General features: G+C 46.0%; 1 protein-coding gene across 1 annotated transcript in view; it reads left to right on the top strand.

The window, feature by feature from the left end:
- The window catches only part of MSH2 (mutS homolog 2), a 1,146,446-nt gene that overhangs the window by 138,390 nt on the left and 981,573 nt on the right, over positions 1-26,483 (top strand). The window contains exon 4 of the mRNA XM_069608417.1: positions 25,786-25,932. Coding sequence (XP_069464518.1) covers positions 25,786-25,932 — 147 coding nt within the window. The remainder of the gene's footprint in view (positions 1-25,785; positions 25,933-26,483) is intronic.

The following is a 26,483-nucleotide window of genomic DNA, read 5'->3' as shown; positions in this document are numbered from 1 at the left end:
CTCCCGTCGCTCAAGGGCAAGGTGGTGCGGATCTTCACGGACAGCACCACGACAATGTTTTACATACGGAAGCAGGGAGGTACCAGATCCCCAGCCCTATCCAAGGAGGCACAGGATCTGTGGCACTGGGCGGTCGCCCAGGGGATTTTCCTGGTTCCCTTCCACCTGGCAGGGGAAAGAAACACCATCGCCGACTCGCTCAGCAGGGAGCTGCGCGCGTGTCACGAGTGGGAGCTGCGCCAGGATCGGGTGGATCAACTCTTCTGACGATGGGGCAAACCCCAAATCGACCTGTTCGCAACAGCGACGAACTCGAAGTGCCAGAGGTTCGCCAGCAGGTTTCCCCAGCCGAGAAGCATGGGCGATGCGTTCTCGTTCCCCTGGGACGGCCTATACCTGTATGCGTTCCCTCCGTTGCCGTTGCTGCTTCGACTCCTCAACCAGCTCAAGAGGTCCCGGTGCAGGATGATCCTCGTCGCACCGGCGTGGCCGAGGCAGATTTGGTTCCCGGACCTTCTGGACTTGTCAACATCCCCATCCATCAAGCTGTCGGCGGACGCAGATCTTCTCTCCAGAGAAGGAGGCGCCATCTTCCACCACGACCCGGTGTCGCTGAACCTGCAGGCTTGGCTCCTGCAGCGCTAGAGTTTGGCGGGTACGATATACCGGCCGACTGCAGAGAGGTTCTTGCAAAGGCCAGGGCGTCCTCGACTCTCAAATGCTATGGTCACAAGTGGAAGAGGTTCTCTATCTGGTGCCGAGCACAGAAGATCAACCCCTTACGGATTACGGCCCCTCAGGTGCTGCCGTACCTGCTATCGCTGGCAAAGGCTGGGCTAGCCCATGCCTCCATTAAGATTCATCTGGCGGCGATCTCCAGATATACCAGAACCACAGGACGGACGTCCCTGTGGTCCCATCGACTGGTGAAAGAGTTTATGAAAGGACTGTTCCGGTCGTTCCTGCCGGTGAAGGCCCCGGCCCCGGCGTGGGAACTTAACGTGGTGCTGACTAGGCTCATGGGGCCCCCATTCGAACCGATGCACTCCGCACCGATGAAGTTTGTGTCGTGGAAGACTGCATTCCTGGTGGCCATTACCTCCACACGACGAGTGGGAGAGATCCAGGCCCTATCCTGCAAAGCACCGTATTTGACTTTCCATACCTCGAGGGTGGTGCTTAGGACGCACCCCTCCTTTATGCCCAAGGTGCCGTCGGACTTCCATCTTAACGAGCCCCTGGTGTTACCTGTACCTGTTTTCTTCCCGTCTCCTTCGTCGCCGGCCGAGAGGACTTTGCACTCGCTGGATGTGGCTAGAGCGCTGAAGTTCTACGTGGACCGCACGAAGAGTTTCCGGAGGACATCACAGCTGTTCGTGAAGTTTGGACCTGTGAATCAAGGGAAGGCTCTCTCGAAGTCTTCTATTTCCAGATGGCTCTCCCTCTGCATCATGCACTGCCACCGGTTGGCTAACCGACCGCTGCCAGGCCGTCCGAGAGCCCATTCGGCTAGAGCGATCGCTGCTACTACGGCGTTCCTATCTGGTGTGCCCCTGCTGGACATCTGCAGGGCTGCTACGTGGAGGTCGACGCACACCTTCACTAGATTCTACTGCGTCGATCGGGATTCCAGGGAGGAGTCCAGGGTCGGCCAAGCAGTGCTGCGCAACCTGTTCACTTAAGGTGAGCCTGGTGAGGAGGTAAGAGATGCTTAATGTTGAGTTGTTGTATTGCTTAATGTTGAGCCTTTGCCACCTCCCGTGGTTTTGCATGTGTGTACTGCTATGTATTCTTATATTCATGAGCATGGGAATCCATGCCAGACCCCATGCTGGAGAAGGAACAAGTTACTTACCTGTAACTGTTGTTCTCCAGCATGGGTCTGGCATGGATTCACATGCGAACCCTCCCGCCTACCCCTCTGCGGTTCTTCACTTGGTCATACTGCCACTTCACGTGCTACCAAATCTGAAGATGGCTGCCAGAGGCGGGGCTTAGGGAGATGGCAGTCATTGGCTGTGGTCAGTATGACGCAGAGATCAGTGATTGGTTACTACTACGAAAGACAGATCAGAAACGAAACGGATACTGATTTTTTTCTTTACCGAGGATTCCCAGCCTGACGACGGGGAATATTCATGAGCATGTGAATCCATGCCAGACCCATGCTGGAGAACAACAGTTACAGGTAAGTAACTTGTTCCTTCTGGAATCTGGGAACCCTTGACCTAGAATCTTTTGTGGGATTAGGGGAGGCCACCAGGTTTGAGTCAGCCGTTGCTTCAGAGGGCAGGAAAGACGAGGGTTTGGAAGCATCTGGGCGCAGGATGTCGGTAGCATCTTCCAGGTGGCTAATTTTCCTGAGTGAGCCCTTGTAGGAAAATTGCAAAGCTGTGGGAAAGAGCCATCTGTAGCGGATTTTTTGAGCCTGAAGAAGGGTGGTTAAAGGGCGAAGGGTCCGTCTCTTTTGAAGAGTAAGAGGAAAAAGGTCCTGGAAGATCTGGAAGGAGGTCCCTTGGAATGTAATTTCATCTTTGGAGCAGTTTATTGCCGAGATGGCTTCCTTCGTAGTAAAGAAGTGCACCCTAATAATGACGTTGTGGGGGGGCCATCCGATTCCACTCCGCGTCGGGGGTTCAGCCTGTGGGTGCGATCTATGAGAAGCAGTGAATCTTCGAGGTCAGAGAGGAGAGATTGGAAAAAGAGGCCCACATATTCAGCCAACCCCTTGTCTGGGATCGAAGTGGGAACCCCCCAAATACGGAGGTTGTTGCGCCGGGTCCTATTTTCGAGGTCCTCTTGCTTGTATTCCAGGATGTCGTACTTGTCCTGCAATAGTCCGATTGAGCGTTGGACCTCAGTTAGCGCGGAGGCATGATCTTGGATATGATCCTCAACAACTCCCACTCTTTGTTCAACCTCCGAGACTTTATCTGTGCTTTCCAGTTTGGTTGTGAGTTCCGCCATACAAGAGCGGAATTCTGATTTGATATCCGCCATGAATTCACATATATCTTCTTTGGTCGCCAAAGGTCCCTTGTGATCTAGGGATTCCCGTGAGATAGAGGGGCAGGAATCTTGTTTTTTAGCTTTGTCGGAAGCGGTCAGCAGAGTTGCTATGTCCGAAGACTTGGTGGTCTTTTGTTGCTTGGTCATCGCGCTGGTTGTCAGCGGCGGGACAATGGCCTCCGGGATCGATGTAGCGGTGAAGAAGAGTTGCTATGGGAGCTGCTCACGTGGCCCCCAGAGGCTAAGAAGCGCTGCACGTGCGGGATGTAGGCCTTATCCGCGGGCAGCAGCGCCGTGGGCCGGGGCGCCCCAGGAAGGGCTCAGGGAGAAGAGCATGCGGGCTAGGCCTACCTTAAATCTCTCAAGGGGCTCCTGCTGAAGGCTCCCGCCGCCAACCGTTGGGGGAAGGGTCTCCCATCTCCGCTCCAGGAAATTGAGTCGCTACAAGGGCCGTTGCATATGTCCATAGGCCGGAAGGTAGGCCCCACTGGGCCCCCAGGTGGGCCACTAACGCAACCCGCGTAGATCTCCGTCCGCTGGATGTGTAGCTGTAGGGCGGCGTGGGCCGGGGCGCCCCAGGAGGAAAAGGGAGAGGGTGCACAAAACGGGGCCGATGCATGCGGGGCTCCACGCTGATTCCGGGGGGGGGGGCCCAGGCCGCCCTCACCGGCCGATGGAAATAGTCCCCGCTTGTCTGATATCCGGATATTCGTCCGTCCCCTCCGGCTCGAGTGCTACGGGGAGGATCGCCTCCAACTCCTGACTGCGGACGCCATCATACGTGCGCCCGCCATCTTGGATTCTCCGAGCGGCAGAGGGGGGGGACCGGGATTCAAGCGACGAGTACGGACATAGTGCTCCCTCTCCCGGCTTTCATCTTTGAGATGCTAGTGCCCCATCGGTTCCGATCCACATAGCTGGGGTCGATGGATCGTGTAGGCCACAGGAACCACACAATTTTAGCTATAGCAGCGGGCCGTCCACAGGCGGCTTTAGAGGAGCGACTGCATCGCGTCGGCTCCAAGCCACGCCCCCTGCATGCAATGATTCTAAATGTATGCAAATTCTTTTCCATGAATATTAATAAGGGATATCCTGAAAACCCGTCAGGATCCTGGCGTTCCAGTCCTGGAATTGGACAACCTTTTTCTATACTGTATCCTACGAGTGTACTACCCTGGGTTACAATATAGTTCAGTCCTTTAATGAAAGTGACTTCTGTTTGCCTGCCGAGTCGCTTCCAGAATGATAGTACCAGATATCAAGATGCCTATGATTACTGATTGAAGGAATTCCAGAGGTTACTCTGATTACTCTAGTCTGGGCAGTTCAGCTGGAAACATTCTCTAATCGAGCCCTGCTGCTTCTCTCACAGCTAAGTCCCCCTGAGTAACCTCATCCAACCTCCACAACGTTCTCTCCCCCCGCCCCCGGTGTGCCCGTCATTTGTAAGATAATCTTAATTTGGTTGTGACCTGCCGGGGCCCCAGAAGTATATTCACCCTACCGGAATACCCAACCGATTCTATAGTAGGAGCAATACATGTGGAAATGGTAGGTGTTGGACCTATCTGCCTTGTGCCGCCAGGCATTCACGAGATCACTGTGATACTGAGGCTTTTTATTAAATGCTTCCCCAGCTGTTTCATAGGTTAAATTTGGTTGACTGCTGTGACGAGTCGAGCGATATCTCCCTCTCTCCCAAAGGATCTCCCCCCTTTCGGACTAGGGAGGTAAGCCCTAAAAGGTGACTTCCCCTTACAGGACAGGAACCCAGACTGCTAGAGGTAACCACCTCCCCCTATTCCCTTACAGGTTTTATAGGATTTGCGCGGGGCGGGTGGGCTAGGTATTGCAATAACAAGGTTCCCCTTTTACTAACCGGTGACTTTGCTTCTGACCCTAGCTATGCCCAATATTCTATGAAGAATGAGGAGAGACGAGTGAACTAGACCTCTGGAGGATCGTCCCTGATGGAACCAATCACAGAGAAGCCTCAGCAGGCCGTGCAGAGTTGAACCGCTGCAAAGGCGGGGTGTCCCGTGAGGGAGAGAACGCCAGGGCTTGTGGGAATTGTGGGATGTCTTGACCCACTTTGCTCTACCATGCGGCATCACTGTGTTCTGATGGTACCAGAAATGTCAAAATGGCTGCAAACCCTTGTGCACGCCAAAACCTCTGAAAAGCGCGCTCTGTAAAGCACAAAAAGATGGCTGCCCAATCTGCCATGCATGTTGTCAGTGGTGGAACAGACATCTCACTCCTGAAATATGTCACTGGGCTCCACAACAAGTGAAAATGGAGTACAGAGGGAAAAGCAGTGCTTGGCTAAAGGAAACCCCAAAATCTTGCTTTAAATCTTTTTTCCTTGTTGCTGAAACTGCAGAATGCCGGTACAAAACACCCTTAAACATCCAAAAATCTTACTGGGTGCTACAATTCACTTAGTATAAGAAATCATTGTGAACTTGCAATGTACTGAAAAGTTGAAGGTATCGAAGAAACATCCACAGCAAAAGTTGCCTGCCTGTGGAATCTGTCAAAATCTGGGCGCAGTACCCTCGGCCGCCTGAGTGATAGCTGTCAGAAGCCTGCATGATAAACTTTAAACTTGTAAAAACTGAAATCAAATGTTTTCAATCTAAGTGGCCTGTTAATGAGAGTAATCTATGTTGTAATTGTTTGAGCCCATGGTTTAGAATCTGGAATAAGTGTTCTAGCTGAAGTTTGAAATCACAAGTTTGTTTTAAGCCAAGGAAAAATCCAACAGAATTAACATTTAAATTTAAGCCTGGCTAAAAGCCACCCAAACTGGAATAACCGCTTTCCTCACAGAGGCAAGGCCTCTCTCTCCAGGTCGTCTCCAGCAGGACATCACACCTAAGTGATTATAGGGTGGGGGAGAATTTGGTCTGCAGGGGGAAGGAGACAATGGACATCCTCCAGCTAAAGGAAATGCGAAGTGTGAAGAGTCGTAGATGGCCTCTGCCCAGGAGAAACGGGGAGGAGATGCTTCTGGGTCCCAGGGAGAGACCAAAGGGGTGGAGCTAAATAACAATGTGTTGCTTAACAAGGACAAAAGACACATTTTAAAAAGACTGATAACTTACTATGTAAAATTGTGCAAAATATAGAAATAACAGCATTGTTGATGTAATTTCTGGATGCACGGGTGAAAAGGCGCCAGAACTCTGTGACATGTTCTGGGAAGAAACGGCGGAAAATGTGATTTTACACAAAATGTATTTCTGATATAAGTATGAAACTTTATACACGTATACCCATGTTCAACGCGCAAATTTGTAAAAATGTGCTCTTAAATTGGACATTGTGTTCCGGGTGAAAAGGGCAAAATTCTGTGAAAAGCAGACACACGATCTCACAGCGACGGGGCTTGGAGGATCTGCTACACACAATATGTAATCTGTATATATGGTTGTTATAGAGGTTGCACATGTGTAGATATGTATTGTACCAAAAGTAGATTTTGTGTTCAAGAGGCTAGGGGTGGACTCTAGGCCTCATAAACCCACATCATAAAGGTGACACACTGATATTCTCCTCCTATCAAGGCAGAGAGGAGACCTTGACCAATCCCTGAAAAAGGGGCAAGCTTAAGCTAAACCAGCACACACACACACCCTTATCATAAGCATAAATAGAGACAGCTCAGCACTCAAAAAGACAGACAGATTCACCCACTATCCGAATGCTGGCAGAGCACCCTGCTGCAGAACTATCCATCTTAATTGCTCCAGACTCCAGAAACTTGGCAAAGCAGAAAGGCCCATTGCATAGCTGTACCATTTTCAGCTAGGCCTTACATTTCCAGAACCAGAACCAACCCCAGAAACCTAAGGGGAACCAAAAGACAGCCGGGCTGTGCTGTACTGCTTGCCTGCTCAAAATAATTATCATCAGAACCAAAAGATCCAATCCAGTCCGGTGCTGTGCTGTGACCAGAGCCATTGCAGATCCAATCCAGTCCTGTGCCGTGCTGAGAACAGACCCCAGTTCAATCCAAGGTGCCCAGCAGTCTGTCCTGACCAGAATCCCTGACCAGAAATCTTGACGGACCAGAATCCTGACGGTTCTGTGTAAAAACATATCTAGTCAGTATCTGTAGATAGAACTATATCACTAGCATATGTACTCTCCATAGTCAATCCCTATCTTAACCCATCCTCTTTTGTCTTCAGAACCTGATATTGTAAGCGCAAGAAAAGTTCTGACAATTCAAAAATACTCATAAGTTTCTCTTATTGATATTCTAAAATCATAAGTCATTAGTGTTGCTAAGTAACTAAAGTGAGTCCCAGAAAATTGAGTATTCACCACGTGAAGGGTTCCCTGGCCAGGAACTGTGGAGATTCATGTGTGGCATTCTCTTTTTCTATAGTCATAATCTAGTGTAAGAAATCCCATTTGTCTTTTAAAAGTTCATTCCTGTTTCCATTTCTTGCGCCTACCTAAAAAAACTACCTCCACTAAAACGTCCATAACTCCCTCAATTGTTCACAAAATTTCTATTTCTGCTTGTAGCTAACATCCACAGCTTTAATTTGCATCCAAAAGCGCATCCCGAATCCATACGGTTCTCCCGTAATCACGATTATCGCGTACTGAAAAGTTTGCTGCGAATCTCGGTTTAGGGAAATTCTGACATGTGTAAAACAGCTTTTGATTGCTTCCGACCTTAATTTTAAGATTTCACATTGTTTCTTAGTATGAAATAATTTCTAGTGTTTGTGTGCAACTATCCAAAGCGGCTCCCATAAGAATGTAAACAATTTCAGCAATGTAAGTGTTTTTACACAATCCATTCTCAAAGATAACTTTAAAACCATTCTGACTGCTTGCCAATCAATTCTGTTTTTCTCTTGTGTTGCTGGGGGGAAATTGGGATTGATATTTTGTTTGAATTCTGCCATTCCTGAATACCTGCTCTCTCCTCCTATCTCTTTACATTGCCTATTGGGGGTTGAGGGGTGTGCAGGGGGAACTAGTAACCACACTGCTATTCGATCTGAGCACACACACAAAAGTGTCATTTCTGTGCTGAATTGTTTTGCTCACTATTGCTCCTTGTGTATTAAAGAGATTATTTAGTGTTACATCACCCCATTGGTGATTGTGTACCTATTAAACCTATTGTGATACATTTGTAAATACAAAAATATTTTAACTTTGCAAACCAGCCTGATTCCTGGTTCAGCGTGACCGGGGGAAGGGGGGTTCCAGGAGAGGGGCGCGTGGTACATCATTCAGAATAAAATAACTTTTAGACACTAATAAATAGATTTCAGTTGCGAATTATATGCTAGGCGTTGACTTAGGTGTGTGCCGGATTGAAATCACTTACAGAATAACTGCGGTCTTCACCAGGGCAGTGCAGAGGCACAGCTGACGGCTGGCTGTGGCAGCCCCTGAGAAGCTACGAGGACAAAAAACCTTTGAAGGCAGAAGCTGAGCTAGGCTGAAGGTTTACATAAGGAGAGCCGACCGACTCAACGCCCCACCGCTCGAGGATCTCTGGTACGTGGATGCTCTAGTGAAGTATGATGCGGGTCAAAGGGAGAGCAAGGAGAAGCATACCCCAGAGCAGGGGCGTGAGAGAAAGGGCCCCGGAGCACACAGACTGAGCAAGCCCCAGATTGGGGAGTGACAGTAGACCGAACCCCAGAGTGGGCAGAGCTTGATCAGGGAGGAGGAGTGAGAGGAAGAGCCACAGGTTGGGGAGTGGAGAACCCCAGCTCGAGGGAGGATGAAAGATTGAAAGAATTCCAGAGTGGGAAGAGACGGCGGAAGACTTGGACTGGGATACCTGGATAACATTCCAGCACACTAAGAACTGTATTTTTTTTTTCTTTATTGAATATAGCTGAATTTATATCAACTTTTTCAATTTTTATTTTTTTTACATAGAAGAAAATTCATAAACATAGACAATAACAATGAAAAAAGTACATCTAGAAAATATCAGCCGATTAAATACATGAGTTGAGAAAAATTTGGTAGAATATTAATAAAACATTTCATGATATGATAAAAATGTCTATAGACAAGTTCATCTTGCTAAACAGATAGTGTAGCACCAAATTCATTCCATGTTCAAAGCCTTTAAAAAATTAACTGTGGCAATTCTTATGCTCATACATTCGGTTGCAGCCAACGCGGCCCATCTATTACTTGGGTCAATTTGTGCAAAATACGCCAAATGATTCAGAAAATGTACACTTCTCGTACTCATGAGGGCCGGACAGTCCAATATTATATGTTGCAGAGTTTCAACAATGGCGGTATTTTTGCAAAATCTGCACCAATTGAGATCTGGGGAGATCTGCTTCCTTCTTGTTTTAACCTGGCGAGTGGGCCAGATGTTGAATCGCAATCGCAAGGTGGCTGATCTAATAGCAGCAGATGGAGCCAAACATAGATAGGATGCAGTTTCTCTGTATCGTTTAGGACCAAATATTGCAGAATCAAAGTCTTTATAAATTAAGCACTGGGTTCTAGTGTCGATCCAGTCCATCATGTACACTTTCTTCTTTGCTTGCTCCGGATGGAACACGAGAAGATCAAGTGGTATATCAGCGTTCATCATGATCTTCAAAATACTTAAGGACCAATTTTTAGGAAAGGTTTCTGATGATTTGAGTAAATAATTGGAAATAGAGGATAGTGTAGAGTTGTCACACGTGGATAGCAAGCATTTACGAAATAAGGCACATAGTCGCCAATTGTGAAGGGCCATTAAGGATATTAGGCCTAGTTCATAGCGCAGCAACGCACCAGGGACACATTGAGGTAGATGAAAAATTGCTCTCCAGAACTTGGCTTCTAATAAATTTAAGAAACCTTTAGGAATGATTTGCGTTTCAAGACCATAAAGAACAGTTGCTACAACGTTCTGGTTCCAATAAGTAATGGCTGCCTTGATCGAAAACTTACCATATTTTGAAATAATCAAGCGTGTGTGACAAATTGCCATATTTAATTTGTTTGATTTTGTTCAGGTGCGACTCTAGTGCCGGACAGCCATCAAAAATGAGACCCAAGTAAACATAATTTGGAACCATCTTTATGGGAGTGTCCTCAATTTGCCAATTTAACAAATGCTTATGTAAACCTTTAGGGACAAACGTGACAATCTGTGTTTTACCAGTGTTTACTATCAGTTCATTTTCTTTAAAGTAATGGCAAAGAGCTGAGAGAAGGTTACGTAAGCCACTAGGTGTTTTTGATACTAAGACAAGATCGTCAGCATACCACAAGGCACAAATTTTCACGCCATTTAGTTTAGGTGCATCAGTTATGATTTTATCAAAAATCCATCGGACATCATTAATGAAGAAATTAAACAAGGCTGACGCTAGAATGCACCCCTGTTTTAGCCCTCTAGATGTACAAATTGGAGAAGATAAGAGGCCCTCAGCGTTTAGTCTTATGTAGACCTTAGTTTTTGAGTGGAGAGCGTAAATGATATCAACTAGAGTGGAGGGACATCCCGCCCTGATTAGTTTATCTATGAGTTTCGGTCTTGAAACCGAATCAAAGGCGGAATGAAGATCCACAAATGCAAAATATCTAGGATGTCTCTTATTCTGTGCTTGTTGTCTTATGGCGTTTAAGGTAATTAAATTGACACTAGTGCCCAAGCCAGCCACAAAACCTGTTTGGGCTGGATCTCGTTGACTAGCCAGTATTGACCAGTCATTAAAGTCTCTCAGCACCAGTCTGGAGAATAATTTTCCTGGAGCATCCAGTATTGCTATTGGACGATAACTCTTAGCATTCATACGGTCGCCTTTTTTATAAACCGGAATAATTACAGATGAACGCCATGACTCAGGAATGGTTTTAGTTTGTAAAATATAGTGAAAAGCATTATTCAGGATTAACGCCCATTCATTTTTATGTTGTTTAAACATCCAATTCGTGAGCCCGTCGTGGCCTGCCGCTCTTGACGAGGATGATGACTTAATGAAGTTCTGAATAATATGTTGTGTACAACGCAAACTCCAACATTTCACAGAGTTGCTGTTGTAATTATAATGACTCATTTTAGAATCATCATACAGTGCAGTAAAATGAGTGACCCACACAGATTCAGATACTCCATTGAGTTGCAAATGGACTTGGGGGACATTATTACATTTGTTCAGTAGTTCCCACACTGTTGCAGAGTTTTTATTGTAGCAGGCTGCAAGAACGTTTTCACCATCCATTTGATACAATGCAGCTTTTCTGGACCGGATCCAGCAGCGGTATTTTGCTTTAGCAATATTGACGGCTTTGATCTGAGCATTCATGGGTAGTTTTCGAAGAGTTCTAATTTCTTTTCTATAAGCTTTTTTTCTCTCACAGAGAGCTAAGTCAAACCCGTGAACATGTCTCTTTGATGGATTTTTAGAAACAGGAAGTAGATTTGCAAAGGTGTTCAAAACATCTATATAGGAGTCGGCTTTGAGTAGCTTTTGATTGCTCAAAATGGCATCGTTCAGTGCTAAAAGTTTATCAGTTGACCATTTAAAGCGATTTCTGGCATTATAGATTAATAAGGTCTGTTTGTACCAACGGGCAGGATTAAGGTGGTTGTCAATTCGGACCGACCAAAATAATGCTAGGAGATGGTGATCACTAGCTGTCTGTTTTACAACAACAAACTTCTTAGTATTCATAAAGATGTTATTGGACATAAAGATGTAATCAATAGTCGATTTAGAGATGCCTCTCTCCGAGGTATTCATGGGAGGTATGTCGCCTATGATCGCACCGTTTGCCATCTTTAGATCAAGATCTTCCATAAAGGACAACCACCTCAATCCCTCACGATTCTTAGAGCTTGTACTAGACTCAAAGCAAGACAAATTCAAATCACCCATTACCAAAATTCCAGCAATGTTGTCCTGAACAGAGATAAGTTCAAATAGAGTCGAAAGAGCCGTATAGAAGCTATCGTCGATAATACCCAGCGGATTACGATATAGGTTAATGAGAGCGTAAGTTAGCAAATTAAATGAAATCTTTACCAATTGCATGAATTTGTTTGGGGCCTGCCAGGGAGAGATTTTGAAACCCTTGCTTGCTTTTACAGCAACTAATAGACCAGCAGTTGGTCTCCCTTTATCACCTTGTTCTGCTGGGAGTAGAACAAGTTCATGATCATCCCATGTAGGAGGGTTTACGAGCCACGTTTCTTGCAAGGCTACTATATCATATGTATTCAATTGCGTGTTTAAAGTCCATTGCAGGTGAGATGAACCACGCGTATTCCAACTGGCGAGGGAAATTTCAGTTGAGTTGGTACATATTCGTGGTTATGAGTGAGGATTAGTGGAAAACAAGGAATCAGGAAATGATTCTTGAGTGCAGAAGTTGCAAGAACACAAAGGTTCAGATGCCGTGCTTGCAGTGGGTTCATTAAAATCAACCTTCTTAATTTGCTGGCGTGCCGGATCTTGTGCTAGTAGAAAGCCAAGATTGAATAAATCCATTCTGGCATTCCATAAGGTATTACGTACAATTCCGGACTTTATCCATAGTCTAACAATGGAGAGGTTCTGATCACATAAAAACTCAATTTGGTCTAAATCAGTAGAGGCAATGGCGTCCAGTCCTTCTATATCCCCAAAAATGTTAAGAACACTAGCACGGCATAAATCATATTTTGGGAACAGCCCATCTCGACACTTCAGAATCAAACTGTGTAACAAATTACATTTTTTTGATAGTGCAACGCTGGCATCATCAGTGCGAGGTTTAGTGCCACCATTGCGAGAATCTAAGTTCCTCTTGCTGTTTTGTTTAAGAGGAGCTTGATTGTGATGGCAATTAAGTGGTTTGGTACAAGTGTCTATTTGGGCTTTTGGGAGTAAAATTTCATTTCCAGTGATATGTTGAACATTAAGTGTCAACTGCTGCTTTTAGTGAGCTTAATCGATCATTAGCCCCTGTTGTGGAGATGGTAGATCGGGGTAGCTTACCAGCGCTAGAAGAGATTGCGTCACAGTGTGCAGTCAGTGTTTGTGCAACCAGAGAAGGTTGCCTGATTTGCACATTGTCAGGTTTAGCTGTTAGCAAGTGTACCAGCTCATTCAAAGGATCACAGTTTAGTGAAGTGTTAGATACCGTCTTGGGGGTAATTTGGAGTGGAAAAGAGTCGCACGGCAACACTTGGTTTGCTGACATACCGGCCGTGTTATTGTTTGTAGTTTCATTGTATGTGTGCATTGGAGCTGCAGGGGAGTTGTCAGAAGTGTTGATAACACCCACGGGGGAGTCAATTGATGTTGTTTTTGTGTGGCACCTGAGGGTTTGTGTCTTTGAGTGGCCTTAGAAGACACATTTTTTATTTTGCCAGTGCTTGCAGATGTACGACCAGTTTTATGTGAATTTTGTTTTGAGCAAGCAGGCAAATTGGGGTTGGTCACTAATTGAACAGCAGTTCTCACTGGGGAGTCAACACTAATCCAAGACTCATTGTGATTTGAGATCAAGGCATCTTCAACACAATCAATCGGTCGAATGATCTTTGAAAAAGCTGGTAGCACTGGATAGGTGGACAGGGAAGCTTTATTTAGTGCTTCTAGATTTGAGAGACGTTGTGTGATGGTGGCTCGAGATTGTTCCTGAGAGCTTCGAACAGAAGACCAATTGGCTTCAAGAGTGGTTATTCTTTGCTCCAAATTTTCTAAAGAGAGGCTTTTAGCGTTTTTAGGTAGTTTGTCTCTCATCGAATTGCTGATTAGGTCTAATTGTGTGGTTTGACTGACTATTTTCTGATCTAGAGTTTCAAAAAGCTTGAATAGACTAGAAATAGTAGTGTTAATAGCTCCCAGGGTAACTTCTAATAAGGCAGGGTTAGCTGGGGATGTGAAAGCCTGTTTTTTCTTATCAGTGATGGGACAGCGACGGGGAGTCGGTTGGATAAAGGACACCTCGTCCTCCTGTCTTGTTGAGTCCATAGAGCATGGTTGTTCATAGTCAGTCAGAATTGAGACTCTAGAACTTTCTAGGTCTCTACTCTCAGCAGAAATGAGACGGGGAGATGGTGAGGGCTTATTTAAGCTAACTTGACCCACGTCTTCAATAAGTACTGATGCCACCGAGGTGTTCATGACAGACTTATCACAAGCTAACTTACTGTTGTCTAGTAATAACTGTTCACTATCATGAGTGGATTCTTCTAAAACTGTAGCAAATATTTGAAAAGGTTTAATAGTTTTATTGGGAGAGTGAGGCACAGTTAGTAGAGTTTGGTCTGAAATGGTAATACTCAAAGGGGAAATAAGAGGGCATTTGTTTATGGAGGGGAGTTTTGATGGACTCGCAACACTTTGAAGAGCCTTGGGTGAGGACAAAACAATGGGTGTGTTCCCCGAAGATGCAGAATCGATCGGATCAACTGTCGCCCTACCACATGGTGTTTTCTCATAAAATTTGCGAATATCATGTTGAGTGGGGGCTCTAATAGGAGGTGTCAGATTGATATTTTTCTTAGAAGTACGCATACGACTATTAGGCTTGTTCTGCAATTTAGATATATTCAAATTCACAGGAGTTTGTGGGAGGCACTCGTGATCCAGTAGATTTTGCGTTGAGCATGGAGGAATACTCATCGGATCTCTAGTGATCTCCGATGGCATACCTGTTTTCAAGGAGAACATAAAATGGTTTACAAACAGTTACTAAGAGTGAGTTAAATTTTCCGCTTTGTATGTACTACAAAAACAATCAATTATTAGGGTGGTCAGTTTAAGAGGAGTATGTTCAGGCAAGCAAAACCTTATTGCATGATGGGTGGCTAGGTGATGGCAGCGTAAGAAAACGGTACCTGTGGCAAATTAAATAGTTTGCTACCATCCACCTAACAGCCGCACAACAGCCAGCAGGCTTGTCTCCACCGGGCTTATCGCCGCAAGGGTGGATGTCAGTGGGCTTTGAAGCTGAGGAATACCACGTGATAGGTCACGTGGTGAGCGCAAGCCCCGCCTCCTCTAGGCAGCGTTCGAGTGCCTGCACCTGCAAGAACCCCGTCTCAGCTCGCAGTGCAGGTCAGGTCAGGAAGGTAAAAACGAACGTTATTCTCAGGTAAAAAAGCACTTTTTCCTTGTCCAGATACACGCCGCTCAGGCGGATGTCAGTGGGCTTTGAAGCTGAGGAATACCACGTGATAGGTCACGTGGTGAGCGCAAGCCCCGCCTCCTCTAGGCAGCGTTCGAGTGCCTGCACCTGCAAGAACCCCGTCTCAGCTCGCAGTGCAGGTCAGGTCAGGAAGGTAAAAACGAACGTTATTCTCAGGTAAAAAAGCACTTTTTCCTTGTCCAGATACACGCCGCTCAGGCGGATGTCAGTGGGCTTTGAAGCTGAGGAATACCACGTGATAGGTCACGTGGTGAGCGCAAGCCCCGCCTCCTCTAGGCAGCGTTCGAGTGCCTGCACCTGCAAGAACCCCGTCTCAGCTCGCAGTGCAGGTCAGGTCAGGAAGGTAAAAACGAACGTTATTCTCAGGTAAAAAAGCACTTTTTCCTTGTCCAGATACACGCCGCTCAGGCGGATGTCAGTGGGCTTTGAAGCTGAGGAATACCACGTGATAGGTCACGTGGTGAGCGCAAGCCCCGCCTCCTCTAGGCAGCGTTCGAGTGCCTGCACCTGCAAGAGCCCCGTCTTAGCTCGCAGTGCAGGTCAGGTCAGGAAGGTAAAAACGAACGTTATTCTCAGGTAAAAAAGCACTTTTTCCTTGTCCAGATACACGCCGCTCAGGCGGATGTCAGTGGGCTTTGAAGCTGAGGAATACCACGTGATAGGTCACGTGGTGAGCGCAAGCCCCGCCTCCTCTAGGCAGCGTTCGAGTGCCTGCACCTGCAAGAACCCCGTCTCAGCTCACAGTGCAGGTCAGGTCAGGAAGGTAAAAACGAACGTTATTCTCAGGTAAAAAAGCACTTTTTCCTTGTCCAGATACACGCCGCTCAGGCGGATGTCAGTGGGCTTTGAAGCTGAGGAATACCACGTGATAGGTCACGTGGTGAGCGCAAGCCCCGCCTCCTCTAGGCAGCGTTCGAGTGCCTGCACCTGCAAGAACCCCGTCTCAGCTCGCAGTGCAGGTCAGGTCAGGAAGGTAAAAACGAACGTTATTCTCAGGTAAAAAAGCACTTTTTCCTTGTCCAGATACACGCCGCTCAGGCGGATGTCAGTGGGCTTTGAAGCTGAGGAATACCACGTGATAGGTCACGTGGTGAGCGCAAGCCCCGCCTCCTCTAGGCAGCGTTCGAGTGCCTGCACCTGCAAGAACCCCGTCTCAGCTCGCAGTGCAGGTCAGGTCAGGAAGGTAAAAACGAACGTTATTCTCAGGTAAAAAAGCACTTTTTCCTTGTCCAGATACACGCCGCTCAGGCGGATGTCAGTGGGCTTTGAAGCTGAGGAATACCACGTGATAGGTCACGTGGTGAGCGCAAGCCCCGCCTCCTCTAGGCAGCGTTCGAGTGCCTGCACCTGCAAGAGCCCCGTCTTAGCTCGCAGTGCAGGTCAGGTCAGGAAGGTAAAAACGAACGTTATTCTCAGGTAAAAAAGCACTTTTTCCTTGTCCAGATACACGCCGCTCAGGCGGATGTCAGTGGGCTTTGAAGCTGAGGAATACCACGTGATAGGTCACGTGGTGAGCGCAAGCCCCGCCTCCTCTAGGCAGCGTTCGAGTGCCTGCACCTGCAAGAACCCCGTCTCAGCTCGCAGTGCAGGTCAGGTCAGGAAGGTAAAAACGAACGTTATTCTCAGGTAAAAAAGCACTTTTTCCTTGTCCAGATACACGCCGCTCAGGCGGATGTCAGTGGGCTTTGAAGCTGAGGAATACCACGTGATAGGTCACGTGGTGAGCGCAAGCCCCGCCTCCTCTAGGCAGCGTTCGAGTGCCTGCACCTGCAAGAGCCCCGTCTCAGCTCGCAGTGCAGGTCAGGTCAGGAAGGTAAAAACGAACGTTATTCTCAGGTAAAAAAGCACTTTTTCCTTGTCCAGATACACACCATCCTGTATTTTAAGGATGAAAGCCTTTACCAAAAGGGAGAGTGTTTGGGCCTGATGCCAGCCGCCATCCCAGCCAAAGTCATTGTTTGTTGTTTTGAGGTTTTTCTTTTGAAATATGGCAAGCAAGTAGGTTAGAGGCGGATTCTGGATAAAGGACTTTATGGATTAGGGACTGAAGTTGCGCACTTTGGGAAAAATTATTTTGGAATTGCCAACGATAAAACGGTTAAACTCTGCCTCAGCAGTCCTGATTCTGACCTTCTGCATCTGCCCCCATGAAATCCACCCCTTTCATTCCTGCAAACTCTCTAAATGTGGTAAAGGAATATTGCATATCCTGTTCCTCTCCCTCATTGGTAGCAAGGAATGACGCTTCTGTAGCATCCCCCCATATTTCTCCTCATAATATACCTGCGCTATTTATCCATCAAGCTGTTGTCTTTGATGAAAGCCACACTATTGTGGAAAATGAGAGATCCCCCGCTATTCACTATTCAGCGCTGTCGTCGTGTGAGCAATTCTGTGTTTCACAACGATAAGGTGATTCTGTGAATTCATCCCAAATTCCTGCCCAGGTGGTCTCCCCCTTTCATCTGAATCGGGAGATCTGTCTGCTGGTGTTCTTCTCTAGTCTGCAGTCTTATGCAGAAAGAGCGCTCCATTCCTAGTATCTGCGGAGGGTTTTACCTCTCCTGGTCAGAGGCGCTGTTCATCACGTTTGGTGGCTCTGCCCCGGTTACCTTCGCATCCAAGGCCCCAATCACCCGTTGGATGATCCTGGCCATTTTGGAAGCCTATGCAGCCATGAGCAAAAAGGTGCCCCGAGGTACTTGTGCTATAAAGGCCAATGCGACTGCAGTAGCTTTCCAAAGGCACGCCTCCTGGGAGGTGATCAGCAGGTCGGTGACTTGAGCCAGGCTGTCAGTGTTCTGCAAACACTACTCTCTGGGCACCAGTTCAGGAGGGACACAGTGTTTGGACAGGATGTTCTCTGGAACCTCTTTGGCTACAGTTAAATTGTCCGCTCCACCCAGTTCTCTTGTTTTTGGTTTACTCTCCCATAAGGATGGAGGTAAGAGGACGGGGACGTACGAGTAATGGGTTTCTCAATGTAGTAACTAGAGTACTCTTAGTCCTAAATCCCCTTTCCTCCGTACGTCCCATCCTCCTTCACCCGCTAGTATGCCAGAAGCTAAATTAAGCATAGCCAGGTTTACCAGCGTCCGATGTGTCAAAAGGGGACTGAGGTGAGGTGGCAGAGGGTGGGGCTAGTGGGCAGTCCCACGGCCAGGGCCGTGCCCCCATCCGCTATACTAAATTTAAAGGGAAAGCTCACTTTATTTTCACTGTCAAAGATTCCGGTACCATTCCCATGCCTGGGGAGCTCTCCACAAGGATGGAGGAAAGGGGAATTAGCACTGAGTACTCTAGTCACTACAGTGGTGAAATTATTTTTCCCCCCATCGAAGTGTCGGACCACAAGGGCTGTGAACACCATATGGAAGTCATGTGAGGGGATGAACAGTTTGATTTTGCAGTGTGTGGAGATACATAGCTATGCGGTGTCTTTTTAGCTATGTGGTTCTGGAAGGGAAGACTGTCTACAATGAAGCCCAGGGACTTGGCTGAGTTTGACAGCTTAAGAGAGTCCTTCGCGGCTCATGTCGTCCAGCCATTATTGCAGGAGTTGTTGTTTGGTTGGGGGACCGATGAGGAAGAATTCTGTCTTGGTGGGGTTCATTTTGGGATACGCATTTGTGTATGATAGCCAGGCATTCGCAGAGCAGCTTGCACTGTCCTGGGGCCACTGACTTTAAGATACAGCAGAGTGCCGTCGGCGTATTGATGGAGGGCTATGTTGGGGTCACTTAGGTGTGTTTACAGGGGTTTACTGCATTTCTTGAAGATTGCTGAGTGGATGCAACCTTTGGGAGTCTGCATCTGAATGAGCCCATCTGTATGGCTTGGTCAGGCCTTGAAAATTATTTAAAATCCCAATGGACCTGCAAGAGAAATGCACTTGCACCATGGTGATGGGTGACAACCAAAAATGTACCAGGTCTTTCTGTAAAATGGTGCATGCTGCCACCCAACGGGCTGCCATGTACAGCAAAGCGTTTATTTCAGTGGTCGAAGTGTGCGAAAGAAGTAGTGCAATGATGTTCCCTACTGGCCTGCCCCGGCTCCCCACAAACCCCATCGTCATGCCCCCTCCCAGACACAATATAAACCCCCATACACATGCACCTGCTGTTTAAGGAAACGTTCAGTGCAGTGCAATGAAAGTGCAAGTTTCAACGTCTTCCTACACTATTATTTTAAAACCAAACCATTCGGGAATGGTTTCTTTTCAGAATAAAAATATAGGAACTGTAAAATGTAATTTCAAAAAAAAAAAAAAGTAGTGGAGCACCGCTCCTGCCAACTTCGACCACTGGTTTATTTGCTATTTACTGCAGTTTGTTTGCAGTAAATAGTCCCGACATTGTGCCAGTACGACTTGACTGTCTTGACTGCAGAAAAGCGTCTAGAAGCCTGGCTCAACACTGGCCCTTTAAGACCATAGAAGGCATTTGAAGTGGCACTGTGCTCTTGGTCTAACGTAATGACTTAATAACTGACACATTTCTGCTAAAATATTTGCCTGCGCACCCCCGTCTTCAAACCCAGAATGCCCCTTTAAAATAAAGTTTCTTTTCTCTTAGAGTTTGAGACTAGCGTTTTTGTTAGATGTGTGCATTTGTTAGTTACATTTAAAGTACCCATTTTTATAGAACCTTGGTTGGACCGTTTTTATTTTGGTAACGCTGTTCTATTGTGTGTGTTGCTTCTGTACCAGCTTGCTTCCCACCTGAAGAGAATAGCCTGTCCTTTGCTTGCCCTACTCGAAAAGGCAAAGGAGGTATGTGTGTGGCTGTAACCATTTCATTTTTTTTTTTTACTGGAATCACTGCTAGTTTAATAATGGTATCGACTGGGTAGGACTCATCCCTGTACTCGTGCAGAGCAGAATTAATGTCACACTGGACAATAGCATAGACCCTGCCGCTCCTTTCAGTGTGTTGCATGCTGCCACACGGACTCTTGGAGATGTTTGCCCATTTCACAAACCTTGTAACTCCAGAATGCATTTCTTTATAAAAAAAAAAAAAGGAACCCAAGGCATTCTCTCTCATTGGGTAACAATTTATTGTATGGGGAAGAAGGACCATTAGTGGTGGCTAATCACATTTGATCCAATGCATAAACCGTCACCCCCCCCCCGCCCCTGTCTCTTCATCCATTCACTTGGTTTGCTTTCCCCAATACAAACATTTTTATTTGAAAGAGCCCTCTTGTCAAGATGCGCCCTTGTCCTCGCCTCAATCTCCTTTGATGCAATAGCCGCCAGTTTCACTGCATGTAAATAGGTATTTGTTTATCCTGTACTTTCTCGTATGTATATAACTTGTATATAACTGTAATTATGTAATGCTCGGTATGCTTGTCACCATGTTGTAACCAAGTGATGCGCCCGGATGCCCTCGGGCCTGGCGCGCTTTATAAATAAAAATACAAATACTCCTATGACTACAAATAAGCTTATTGGCGCTTGAAGGAAGTTGTACACAGTTAAGAAAGTTAAGGAGTATAAGACGAAATCCCAAAATAACAAATGCATAGTATCAGCCAGAAACAGAAAATGTGTATATATAAGCCCAGCAGGCAGGTCGGACAAACCGAGGAACTATCAACCCTCCAAAAGGCTGTAGTGACTTGTGCATGGAACCCCTGGTACCCCTTCTAGAGAAAAAACCCTAAAGGGACAAAACCAATTCAGGGGAATCAAGAACCCGCCAGCGTTTTAACTATGTACTAATAATGTAAATGAGTGAGTGAATGCCTGTTTGTGTTTAATGGTGGGCCGAGGTGCCGAATTTGGTGGTTGGAAGGGAAATGGGACACGCGTACGCGTGTGTGGGGGGGGGGGGGGTAGGTGGGAGAGGGTCAGGGTGGGTGTGCGAAAACATAATTTTAATGGGCATCCATGATAAAGCAAGCATGATTTCTGTTGTTAGTGGCGGGACTGGCTTTTTGGTGCTAGTCTAATCATTTCTTACTGTGGCATTATTTTCTTTTTGACTGGGTTTCTATAATAAAGTAAACCTGACCAGTGTTATCTGGCTAGATTGGCATTTGGGTGTATCCAGTTTGGAATTAGCCAATTATTTATGGTACATTTCACCAAATTCGGGTAGTACCATTCCATCGATTATAAAACAAACCAGAGATGTGGAGCGGGTGTCCCCTGCTCCCCATGTTTGGTATTTTTGGCGTTGAGGTGGGTTGTGCGGGTGTCTCCCACTTCCTCAACATGGGAGGCGGGGCACTGAAAAAAAAAAAGAAAGAAAAGAGGACCCTGCGTTGTCGGATCAGACCCGTGTTGGACAGATCTAAGCTGCAGGGGTGCAGAGAATGTGGAGGTGAGCAGACAGTTAACTAGGGTAGGGTGGGTGGTGGCAACCTCATTTAGGTTTCATATTTATTGCAGTTTGTTCATCTGATAATTGTTCTAATGCGAGCAGACCTATTGCAGACAGTTCACTGCAAACAATTATCAGACAAACCACCCAATCCTCCAGTGTAGCCTTTTCCCGATGCAGCATTGACTCTTTTTCCGTGGATCTATGATAAAGTAATCATGTTGAGTATTATTACATGTTTAGACTGGAATTTTGATGTAGCTAGTCTAGGCATGTCTTACTGTGGTATGTAATTGTTACTGGGCATCAAGGCTAAAGCAAACCTAAGTGTTATTACGTGTCTAGAATGGCCCACATTGTGCAGCCAGTTATTATTGTGACATTGCGTTTTTAATGGCAAAGCATTAAATTAAATAAAGCATTAATGCTTTCGGGCGCCGGTTGTTGACTTGAATCTATTGGATTTTTGGATTGGAGTTACCCTACAAAACCAGTTGCAAACACTCTGGCTTTTTACCCACCTTTAGCAGAAAGTGTGCTGTATAATGAACCATTTGAACCCATTCTTCAAACATTTATCTTGGGAGGATCGAGGGGTGGGGAAGCACCGCTAAATCTCCTTTGGTTGAATTGGGCTCCCTCACTACGGCATATTTGTGGGAAATGTTTATACCCCTTCATAAAAAAAATGTATCAGCCCCCACTGGGTGAGTGACTGGGAATGAATATGTGCATGCAAGTTTGAGGCCCAGGCAAGGGGCATTGGAACATGGACGTTTCCTTGCGTGTTTTACTGGCATTTTTGGGTAAATCCACTTGACGAATGTTATTACGTAGAGGGTGGTTTTGATGTGGTAGTTTGTATCGCAAGTGGGCAGGCATGCTGGAATTTTTCTCTGGAGTGGCATTTTATACTCTGCACGCCCACTATAATATGTGTTCATATATGGTGGGTGAAGATATTTGTGCAGTCAAACAAGAGAATGTTTCCTTACTGTAGCATTCATTGCATATTTGACTGGCACTGAGCGCGAAGTCAACTTGAGTATTTTTACATGGTGGCGTGGGAGTTGGGCAAGCATTTGTGCAGCCAGCAATCCCTTCTTCCTGTGGCAGGAGATTTGTATTGGCATCGAGGTCAAAGCTAACCAGAGAATGTTCGTACATGGGGATTCCGGCAGAGCCAGCATGAACATGTTTTCTGATGGTATAATGACTCTTCGTAATATTACTGTCCACACACAGAGTTCAGAGTTGGCTTGTACATTTGTGTGCTGGAGCCAGGCACAGCCCCTTTGTTTGAACACTAGGTGAAATATTTAAGGCTTGATTAAAACACATTTATATCCTTCACCTAGTGAGATGTGTCTCTGCAAGCTGCCTGATCATCATGCATATTGCGCATGTGTGGTAGCCCAGGCCGGCCTGCAGTGTGGCACAGACTGTGCTTTGTTACCGAGCTTGGGGTAGTGGGGCCCCCACATTTTGAGCTATGCCATTCACTGAGGGCACATTGTCTCTATGGAGCGTGGGGGAGGTGAGAGGCACATGGATAAGCTCTGTGAGAGTGCCAGGGGACCAGGTTTCAGGGCCTACAGCAGTGCTATTTTCTTCATGTTTTTGCCTTGCATCATAACGCCAATGGAGACCAGACGCTTTCAGGTAAGGCAGACTCCTGGGAGGTGGTTAAGCTAAAATAAAGCAAGTGCTCTACATTGTTACATTACTGTAGTCATTTCCCCCTCCTGGCCGTCCCCACCTTTTGTGATGATCTTGACTCTCTCCTTTCCTGTTCCTTCTGCCTTTTTGACCATCCACTGTTCCTCGTAGGTGACTTTAATCTTCATCTCTCCTCAACCCGGGCGTCTAAATCCCTATTCTTCAATCCTACTCCTTATCGCAAATTCCCTTACCCTCCCTATCACATTTTGGGCTCCTCGTTGGACCTACTTTTTTCAACGACCCCTGCCTTGTGCTCTGTCTCTGCTTTGCCGGTCTCCCTTTCCAACCACTTGCTTTTATCCTTCCTTTTCCCCCTCCGTCATGACTTTAGGACATTTAGTATGTCCTCCTTCTCTTCTGCCCTTCTTCCCTCTCTTTTTTTTTGCTTCCCTTTCAATCGACTCTGCTTCACTACACCTTTCTATTAGGCTGACAAACACCCTTGATCTTCTTTATCCTTCTGTGCCTTTTCGTCCTTTTAATAAGCCATCACAGCCCTGGATAACTCCTTCCCTCCATTCAGGTCGTCTACTACTTCGGCCCGAGTGACGTTGGCTCAAGTCCAGAGTTGCCACTGATCTGGATCCCATGTCTACTCCTGATTCAACCTGTAATTCCTATTTTTAATTTTATATTTTGCCAAAACTAGGCTTGTAGGCATAAGGGCGCAGAAACAATAACACTTTACTGCACTTTGCTAAACACCAGCACTTTAATACTCTCTCATCCCCGCTGTCTGTTTCGTAACCTAAATTGTATTCTTGCTACATCGTCCCTTCCTCGGATCTTGCTTCACTTTCTTCCTTCTCAGCTTCAGACTTTGCTCATTATTTCTCTTAATAAAATCTTCCTCCTTCCGTCTTCAATCTCCTCTTCCTCATCTCCACCTCCACCTTCTTCTTCACACACTGACATTACTTCTTTTCATCCTTTTTAACTCTATCTCCACCATTCTTGCCGAGAGGCATCCCACTGCTGCCCCTAGAGACCCTTTATCATCTTTAATCCCTACAGTGTACTCTTTTCTACCTCACCACTCTCTTTAACTTGTCTTTCCTCTGCTATCTTTCCTGCTTCTTTTAAGGACACCTCAATTCTCCAGATCCTCATAAAACCCACACTTGGTCCTTCTATTCCCTCCAATTTTTGCTCAGTCTCACTCTTGCACTTCTTATCTAAACTATTGGAACATGTCATCTATACCCAAGGCTCTTAGTTTGTCAACGAACACTTTTCTTCCTCCCTTTCAATCTGGGTTTCGTCCTCATCATTCTACTGAGACCACCCTTCAGGTGGTCTCAGAGTCTATCTTCACGCTACGCTAAACTTTCTTTTCTCCTTGACCTTTCAGCGGCTTTTTATACTGTCAGCCACTGAATTCTGCTCTCTCATCTTGCTCTACGGGGTTCTGTTCTGAGTTGATTTCAATCCTATTTCCTCCTGTCTCCTGGGCTGGTCTGGTCTCTCTTCCTTATGGTGTGCCTCAAGGGTCTGTAATCGGTCCTTGTCTCTCTACACTTTTCTCTTATTGGTTCCATTATTTCTTTGTTTTTTCTTACCATCACTATGCGGAGGACAACTCACAGATCTTTGTCTTTCTTGTCCCTCTCTCTCGCTCTCTCTCGCTCTCTCTTTATTATTATCCATCCAATCTCACTATCTACATCTTAATCCTTCAAAAACAGAAGTTTTTCTTTCCTGCCTCCACCATTCCTCTCCATTTTGTCTTCTCCCCTTTTACGCCATAAGACATGGCGGTTAATGTTTCATTGCCCAAATTCTTCTCTCGTCCTTGGTCTTATCTTGCTTATTCTACTGTTGCAGCCTATTACTTGGTCTCCCTGCCCCCCCCGCACTCGTTCTACCGTTATTCGATCAGCATCGTTTGCACCCTTTCCCCATGACTATATTTCCGCTCTCTTTGGTGCCTACATTTGAAGCCAGACTTCTGTTATCATTTGTTTGCTTGGTATTCAAATGTCTCTATGGTGTTACCACCCCACCCCCTCCCACACCCCCAATATCTTCCTTTGTCTATTTCTATTCTCCCTCTGGATCCCTTTGCTCCCAGTTCCTTTTTCTTTTGGTTGTTCCTCGTCCTCCTTGTGCTTCCTCTAGTTTCCACTCCTTTTCCCTGCTCTCCCCTAAGCACTAGAATGCCCTCCCTCTGTCTATTAGGTCTCTGACTTCCATCACTCTTTTTTAAATTTGAATGAAAAGCACCTGCTCGCTAATTGATTTTGTATTTCAAGTTATGTTGCTGTACCGCTGTGACCTTTTGGAAGCTCCTAGGTGTAAGCGCTGTATAAATAAAATATAAATAAAATTAATTTACTTCAGGTTAAATATTTAAGACTGAACTGTGTGCCACTTTAAATCTCCCACTGCTTGTCGTGTTTGTCTTTTAGATGCTTCATGGTAAACTATCTATGACACAAAAGTAAATTACAGTAAAAAGCCAAAGTGCAGTGCAAGACCCGTCCTGAAGTAGTTTCTACTGGTTATGTTCATTGAGTCTTTAGGAGCCAATACCGTTACCATTGTATGACACTTTCTTTCTGGATGTTCACAGATCGTTCAAAGAGGAGGCATTTTGATCACTGACAGAAAAAAAGGAGATTTTACAACCAAAGACAACATCCAAGACCTTAATCGCCTGCTGAAAGCAAAAAAAGGGGAACAAGTAACCAGTTCTGCACTGCCAGAAATGGAAAAGGAGGTGCGTAAAATCAAATCAAGCATAGCCAGTTTGCTAGATTTTAGTTTATTTTACCTTTTAGGCAGTTCTGCTATTATTGCCTTGGGTGCATGTTGTATTTTGTGTGGAGTGGTATTTGTGAAGGGCAACATTTTCCATTGTCCCATCTTGGTGTTGACAACGGTCATGTAGGCCAGAGGTGGTTTCGTCAGTGTTAATGCTCCCTCTTGGAAGATTTCCGCAAGATATGGAAACAAGTGTGCTACATCTTGCATATCTTAGAGGTGGGGCGGGGCCAAAGAATGCATGGGTAGAGCCAGTACTCCAGTTAAGATTTTGAAGTGGGAGTATTTCGCTCCCTATTTTTTAAAGTTGGGAGTAAAAGGATTTTTTAGACTAAAAATGGAAGTCCAATTCCCAATGGGATTATTTTATAAGCAAGTAAAACATTTTTAACTGGAAAACGTAAATGTTTTTGTAATAATTATTCCTTTGCACCTAGTTATTAATACACATTAAAAAATACATTTTTACTTCTTCCAATCCGGCGGTAATAATAGTTTCTTCCTGTG

This window comes from Ambystoma mexicanum, chromosome 4q (assembly GCF_040938575.1).
Source record: "Ambystoma mexicanum isolate Mex_15411 chromosome 4q, UKY_AmexF1_1, whole genome shotgun sequence".
Classification (NCBI taxonomy): domain Eukaryota; kingdom Metazoa; phylum Chordata; class Amphibia; order Caudata; family Ambystomatidae; genus Ambystoma; species Ambystoma mexicanum.
This window is presented reverse-complemented; position numbering and strand designations above follow the sequence as displayed.